This window comes from Hylobates moloch, unplaced genomic scaffold, assembly GCF_009828535.3.
Source record: "Hylobates moloch isolate HMO894 unplaced genomic scaffold, HMol_V3 SCAFFOLD_12, whole genome shotgun sequence".
In the NCBI taxonomy this organism is placed as follows: domain Eukaryota; kingdom Metazoa; phylum Chordata; class Mammalia; order Primates; family Hylobatidae; genus Hylobates; species Hylobates moloch.
In genome coordinates, this window is record NW_026652287.1 from 63541900 (window position 1) to 63549888 (window position 7989).

At 50.6% G+C, this 7989-nt stretch overlaps 1 protein-coding gene across 1 annotated transcript; it reads right to left on the bottom strand.

Moving 5' to 3' along the window:
- Positions 1–1306: 1306 nt before the first annotated feature.
- On the bottom strand, positions 1307–5217 carry FAM187B (family with sequence similarity 187 member B). Its single transcript, XM_032171642.2, has 2 exons — positions 4437–5217; positions 1307–1719 (listed from the first exon to the last, which is right to left on the bottom strand). Exons 1-2 carry the CDS (start codon positions 5156–5158, stop codon positions 1332–1334), a joined length of 1110 nt encoding a protein of 369 aa, XP_032027533.1. The 5' UTR covers positions 5159–5217; the 3' UTR covers positions 1307–1331.
- Between the last annotated feature and the right edge of the window lie 2772 nt (positions 5218–7989).

The following is a 7989-nucleotide window of genomic DNA, read 5'->3' on the forward strand; positions in this document are numbered from 1 at the left end:
CATGGATACCTTAGGAGCTGCCCTGACAGCCTTGGAGCACTGGGGCACTGACAGCCTCTGCTATGGGTTGTGAGACTTCAGTGCTGTGAAGAACAAACACCCTGAATGTGGGACCCGTGCTTGGCTCTCCCTGTCCCACCTCCAGCTCCCACACCATGGGGGCTTCTATGGGTGCAGGAACTGGGGGGCTACCTGGGACCTGGGGTGGATGCTTCAGGTCTCCTTTCACCTTCCAACCACTGGCCCCTTCCCAAGCTCACTGTGTGACCTCAGGCAAGTTGCTTGAAGCTTCTGAGTCTTGATGTTCTCAGCTGCAAAATAAGGTTAACAGCAGCACTGGCCTCTTGGGTGATCGTGGGGACATAGCACTTATGAAGGGTTTGAGTTTTGACCACACCAGGAAGTCCCCAAATGTTTGCTACGATTATCATTATTATTGTCTACCTCTAGTTCCCAGGGAGGCCTCTTTAGTTCTCAGGGAACGCTGCCTCATTCTGCAGGAATCTTTGAGCATCTGGGCACCACATGAAGCCTTAAGTGTTTTGACAACAGTGTCTAGTACATGAGGGATGAGCCCTGCCCTATCCTGGGGGCAGAGGTTCTGTTCTGGGAGAGTTTCATCTCTGTCTAGTCATGGCTTCACCGCACTATTAGGGCAATGAATTTTAATGGCATGAATTATTTTTCACTCTTGCACTCTGCTGAACAGTGTGTGATTTCTGGGAACAGCCAGGCCTGGTGATTCCTGCAGGTCAGCTGAGCCAGGCCTGGCGCGTTGTACCAGCAGAAGGGCCTGTCTCCCCTTCCAAGGGCCTGAGGGGCCTCGCTCCACTGCAAGAGCCTGGAAAAGTGGCGCGTATCTGGCAGTGCCTCTGACTTGGGGAGTGGTGGCTGGGCCCGAAGGCCTGGGCACAGTGGGGAGGGTGGGCAAGGGACGGGCAGGGAAAGACAGCAGGGCCCAGTGCAGATCTGGGGAGCCTAGAGGTGTCCTGCTCATATCCCCCATCTTGTAGTTGGGGGAATGGGGTGAGTGAGGAGGCTATGAGTTACCACCCTTAGGGAGACACCCCAAGAATGGCCTCATTCCATCTCTCCCTCCTTCTGAAGAACACAGGGCTTGGGCCAGGCAACCTGGTTTGAACTAGAATCCCCAGCCTCAGTTTCCTCATCTGTGCTATGGAAATTACTAATGAGTTAACAGAGCAAGACCTGACCCAGGGAAGAGCTCGGTCACCCTTGGCTACAGGGCACGGGGGCGAAAGTGACAGAAGGGGCGGCTGTGGCTAAGAGGGAACCGGAGGCTGGGTCCGCTTGTGCACCGGGGGCTTGCTTTATTTCACCACCAGCACCTGTGTGCTTCTCTTGCCAGGGGAAGGGCGGATGAACTTGAGCAGCGCCCCCAGCAGGGCCAGGACGGTGCCCACGAGCAGCACCAGCTTCAGCCCCTTGAGCACGGAGTCCGCCCTGCCCCGCAGGGCCTTCCTTGCCTCCCGCCACTGGGCATCGTTCTCTCTCCACTGAGCCTCCAGCGTCTCCGGACTGGCGGCGGGGTTGAACTGGGCCACGAGCTCCTGCTGCACGTAGCACTTGTAGATGGCCGGCTGGAAGACCTGCAGCTGCCTGCCGCCGGTAGAGGGGTCCAGAAAGGTGGTGAAGTCCCGGCCGGAGAGCTGGCTCTCCCACGTCAGGGGGGTGTCGTTGGCACGCCAGTTGACGGTCCTGTGAGGAAGACAAGGTCAGGTGCAGGGCCAGGGAGAAAGGAGGGACCGACGTCTCCCTGAGGAACAGAAAATAAAGCACAGCCCAGCTTCCCTCCTCACCACCCCCCACGGAGCAGTGTGCAGCCGTCAACAGTGGGGTGGAGGCGGCACAGCTGGAGGCTCCCAGGGCTCCACCCGTTACTGGCTCCACCCCTTACTGGCCCCACCCCTTACTGGCTGGGTGACCTGGGCAAATGCCTCCAGCTCTTTGAACTTCCATTTCTTCATGTAAAAATAAGAGTCTAGATCAGGCTTGGTGGCTCACACCTGTAATCCCAACACTTTCAGAGGCAAAGGCAAGGAGGATGACTTGAACCCAGGAGTTCAGGACCAGCCTGGACAATAAAGCAAGAACCCATGTCTGCAAAAATTTTAAAAAATTAGCTGGACATGGTGACATGCGCCTGTGGTCCCAGCTGCTCAGGAGGCTGAGGTGGGAGGATTACTTGAGCCCAAGAGGTTGAGGCTGCAGTGAGCCAGTCACAGCACTGCACTCCAGCCTGGGTGACAGAGCAAGACCCTGTCCCAAAAAAGAAAACAACAAACCAAAAATATGGAGAGTAACGATTGTACCTCATAAGGTTATTTGGAGGAGTTAGCAAGGGCACTCCCTAAATGATTTGTCCACCTGCCTTTGCCTGTCTGGTCTCATGTCCTTCACTCTTCCCTTTACTCACTCTGCCCAGCCACGCTGCTCTCCTAGATGTCCCTCTGACATGCTGGGCACAGCCTCGGCCCTGGCTGTTCCCTCTGTCCCCAGGGCTTCCTCGCCTCCTTTCAATATGGGCTGAAATGGCAGCTTCTCAGAGGAGCCTTCCCCGACCCCACCACTTTACACTTTTAACCTCCCCTATTCCCAGCATCCCTCCCTGCTCCGTCACCATCCAGAATACTATAGGTCAGGCACAGTGGCTCAGGTTTGTAATCCCAGCACTTTGGGAGGCTGAGGTGGGAGGATCACTTGAGCCCAGGAGTTTGGACTCAGCCTGGGCAACAAAGTGAGACCTCATGTCTACAAAACTTAAAAACTTAGCCGAGTGTGGTAGTGCATGCCTGTAGTCCCAGCTACTGTGGAGGCTGAGATGGGAGAATCACCTGAGCCCGGGGAATTGAGGCTGCAGTGAGCTGTGATTGTGCCACTGCATTCCAGCTAGGGTGACAGAGTAAGACCCTGTCTCTAATAATAACAACAATAATAATAATAAAACTATATATTTATGCACCACGAGGGCAGGAATCTCTGTTGGTTGTGTTCTTCACTGTTTCCCAGGTCCCTAGAATGGAGCTTGGCATATAAATGTGCAGTGAACACGGGTTTAGTGGAGAAATGAATCAGGCACCGACACACCCAGCGTGGTGGAAGAACAGAGAGGATACACCACAGACAATATCATAAAAGCTTGCATTCCCACCTAGGTACATTGTGGAACTTCTTATTGGATGCTGTGGCAGGCACTCTGTAGTCTTTAGTCCCCTTAACACATCACAATGACCCCGTGTGGCCAGGGGCTGGCAAGACCTCTGCACTGAGTTAGACAGTGGCCCCCCAAAATGCATGTCCTTCCCAGAAGCTCAGAATGTAACCTTATTTGGAAATTGGATCATTTCAGATATAATCAGTTGAGATGAGAGCATATTGGAATAAGGTGGGCCCTCAATCCCATCTGACTGGTGTCCTTTTAAGAAAAGGAGAAGAGAGACAGAGACACAGACACCCAGGAAGAATGCCAAGTGATGATGGAGGCGGGCATTGGAGAGAAAGAGCCACAAGCCAGAGAAGACCGGGATCTCTGACTGCCTCCAGAAGCTAGAAAAAGGGAGGATTCTGCCCAGCTCACTCAGAGGGACTGAGAGGGAGCGTGGTTCTACTGACACCTTGGTTTCAGACTTACAGCCTTCAGAAGGGTGAGACAATGGATTGCTGGGGGTTTATTTGTTTTTTGTTTTTTGTTTTTTGAGTCAGAGTTGTCTCGCGATGTTGTCCAGGCTGGAGTGCAGTGATGTGATCTTGGCTCACTGCAACCTCTGCCTCCCGGGTTCAAGTGATTCTCCTGCCTCAGCCTCCCAAGTAGCTGGGATTACAGGCACGTGCCGCCATACCTGGCTAATTTTTGTATTTCTAGTAGAGACAGGGTTTCACCATGTTGGCCAGGCTGGTCTCAAACTCCTGACCTCAGATGATCCACCCACATCGGCCTCCCAAAGTTCTGGGATTACAGGCATGAGCCACCGTGCCCAGCCTGCATTTCTTATTAAGGGGCAGGTGGACTCAGGGAGAGGAGGGGAAGTATTTTCCAGAGGCTCCTGGCAGGAAGCAAGAAGATGAGTGTGAGTTCTGGGAGGCAGGCCTTGATGGGAAGCCCCGGGGGCACCAGCCTCTCTTCCAGGGTCTCACTGACCTTCCCAGATGAAGCAGGGGCCTGTTAGAGCCCCTAAGCTTCCTGGGCTTCCCCTGTCACAGCCCCATCTGTCTGCCTGGGCTTCTCCCATCCCGGCTCGCACCACCCTGGGCTGTGTCACCCTTGGACTGTTTAAGAGCAGGACCTGGCACTGTCCTGATGACCGCTACGAGGCTGACCTGCATAGAACGCCCCCTCATCCCTCTGCACATATTACCATGAAGGATCCCCCGACCGGAAGAACCTGGCTAGGGGCCAGAGGCAGGGATTCCATCACCTGTACATGGATCCTAAGGGACAGTCGAGCCACACAAATTCTGTCTTCTCATCGAGACTGAAGTTGTCAAAAATGACGTAATCCACCCTTAACTGTGTGTTATTGGTGCACTGGACGTGGCAGGCTTCCACCTGCAGCTCAGGCCGCAAGCGGCTAGACCACACCAGCACCTCTCCCAGATAGAGCCAGCAGGGCATGGCTTCCTCCAGAGGCTCCTCAATGTAGCAGTACTCCAGGCGTTTACGCTCGCCCGGCTCCTCACAGAGGTTGCAGTCCTGCCAGGGCTCCCACCGGGTAAAAATGAGCTGTTTGCTGTCCAAATGCAGGGTCTCGTTCTGCAGGGGCTTCTGACCCAGGTCTTTGTGTGTTATATGTAGGGTGGTGACGTCCTGGAAGTCAATTTCATATTGCACCACTTGGCGGCCATTCTTGTTCCAGCAGTGGTAGAGGCCCGTCTGGGAGGGCAATGGATCTTTAATGAGAAGGCTGCCCTCGGGCACTATTTCCATATTGGAAATATTGGTGAGGCTGGTGAGCCTGCCCTTCTTGCCTTGTGTGAATAAGTAGTACCAGTGTGCCCCCGAGGAGTTGCAATACAGGAGAATATCATTGCCGGAGAGTAGGGCCTGTTGGCAGTGCTTACCACTGGGGCAGCTGATGGAAAAGTAGAACCCCAGAGCCGGGGCAGCAAAGTGGAGCAGCAGCCACAGCATGGGTGGCATGGTGGACTGGGGCTGTGGCAGTGGGCCGGTGCCACCCTGAACGTTGTGAGGTCACCCATGAACTCCGGCCTCAGCCCTGGGCAGTGGGATGAATTGCAGCCACCACATGGGTGTGTGAGGTCACCATCCCCTTTTGTTTTGTGACAAGCTGACAACACTATTTTTTTTTTTTTTTTTTTTTAGACAAGGACTTGCTCTTTTACCCAGGCTGGAAGGCAGTGCTGCAATCACAGCTCACTACAGCCTCAAACTCCTGGAATCAAGCAATCCTCTCACCTCAACCTCCTGAGTAGCTGGGACTACAGGTGCATGCTAACCATGCCCGGCTAGTTTAAAATTTTTTTCTGTAGAGACGGGGTCTTGTTACATTGCCCAGGCTGGTCTTGAACTCCTGGCCTCAAGCCATCCTCCCACCTCGGCCTCCCAAAGTGCTGAGATTACAGGCGTGAGCCACTGTGCCCCGCCGACCATATTTAATTTCTATTCCAAGCCCTCCATTTTGTTGGGAAAGGAGCAAACTTAATTTGTCTATTCAGAGTTTTCTCTATTACCTGCCCCCCTTCCTTTCCCAGGGGTGAGACTACATTCCCAGGGATGGAACAAGAGCATGAAAGTGTCACATGTGAACGCTCAACATATATTTCCTGAACTCTTACTATGTTCTGGGCATACTTCTTAGCACTGGGGATAAAGCAGTAAACAAATCCTCTCTGGGGCTGGGCTCAGTGGCTCATACCTGTAATCCCAGCACTTTTGGGAGGCTGAGGTGGGCGGATCACCTGAGGTCAGGAGTTCAAGACCAGCCTGGCCAATGTGGTGAAACCCCCGTCTCTACTAAATAGCTGGGCGTGGTGGCAGGCACCTGTAATCCCAGCTACTCGGGAGGCTGAGGCAGGAGAATCGCTTGAACCTGGGAGACAGAGGTTGCAGTGAGCTGAGATTGCACCACTGCACTCCAGCCTGGGTGACAAGAGTGAAATTCCGTCTCAAAAAAAAAAATAAAAATTAAAAAAAAACTCTCTGGTTACTGTTCTGACCTCCTGCACCTCTCCCCCTACTCCCTACCCTCCAGCCACGCTGGCCTCCCACTGTTCCCTGAATCTGTCAGGCAGGCAGAGGGGCTCTTGCCCCAGAACCATTGCATGTGCTGGTCCCCGTCTCTTCCCTCAGCCATCTGCATGACTCAATACATCTTCAACAAATATTTTTCTCAGTTGCTCCCTTTCCTTCCATCCCCTTTTCTAAACGCCTTCTCAGGCGGTGGCTCACGCCTGTAATGCCAGCACTTGCCAGCACTCTGGGTGGCCAAGATGGGAGGATCACTTGAGGTAAGGAATTCGAGACCAGCCTGGCCAACACGGTGAAGCCCCATCTCTATTAAAACTACAAAAAATTAGCCAGGCATGGTGTCGGGCACCTGTAATCCCAGCTACTCAGGTGGCCGAGGCAGGAGAATAGCTTGAACCCAGGAGGCAGAGGTTGCAGTGAGTGCAGATTGTGCCACTGCACTCCAGCCTGGGTGACAGAGACCCTGCCTCAAAACTAAATAAATAAAATAAATAAATGAAATTGATCTTCCAAACTTTTCCCAAAATAGAAAAAGACGGAACATTTCTATGAGACTTGCATCACCTTATATCAAAACCTTATAAGGATATTACAACAAAGAAAAACCTCAGGTCAATCTCTTTTGTAAACATAGACACACTATCCCCAAGAAAATATCAGCAAATTGATTCCAGTGATTTTCTTTACACAGGGATAAATATAAAGACCAAATTGGGTTATTTCAGGAAGGCAAATTTGGGTTATATTTGAACATCAATCAATGTAATTGACCACATTAACAGAATAAGGGAGAAAAACCATATTATTATCTCAGTAGATACAGAAACAGCATCTGATAAAACTCAACATTCATTTATGGCTCAAAACTTTTGGCAAACTAGGAACAAAAGGAAATTTTCTAAGAAGATGAAGTGTTTCTATTAAAAACCTAGGGCAGGCCGGGCACGGTGGCTCACACTTGTAATCCCAGCACTTTGGGAAGGCTGAGGCAGGTGGATCACCCGAAGTCAGGAGTTCGAGACCAATTAGGGTAACATGGTGAAACCCCATCTCTACTAAAAATACAAAATTAGCCAGGTCTGATGGTGGGTGTCTGTAGTCCCAGCTACTTGGGAGGCTGAGGCAGGAGAATCATTTGAACCCAGGAGGCGAAGATTGCAGTGAGCTGAGATTGCGCCATTGCACTCCAGCCTGGACAACAAAGTGAGACCCTGTCTCAAAAACAACAACAAACAAACAAACAAAAACACCTAGGGCTAAATTATACTTCATAGTAAAATACTGAGAATAACACAAGTATTTCTGCCATCAACTTTTCCATTCAGCATTTTACTGGAGGTAAGATACAAGCGAAAAATTAGATACAAGATCATATATTAAATATTATTTATATACCAGCAACAAAGAATTAAAAGATGAAACTTAAAAGATTCCTGTATGATAGTATGAAAAAAATTAAATACCTAAGAATAAATATAATAAAAGATACATGAGTCCTCTACATTAATAACTTCACATTATTGGGAGAAATTAAAGAAAGACTAAACAATGGAAGTATTTGCCACATTCATGGATTGAATATATATTGATTTTCCCCAAATTTATCTTTAGATTCAATAAAGTCCCAATTAAAAAAAAATAAGAGTTTTGGGGTGGAAACTACAAACTTATTCCAAAATTTGTATATAATGGGCCAAGAATAACAAAGACAATCTTGAAGAACAAAGTTGGGAAACACTTACTACCACATATCATGACTTATT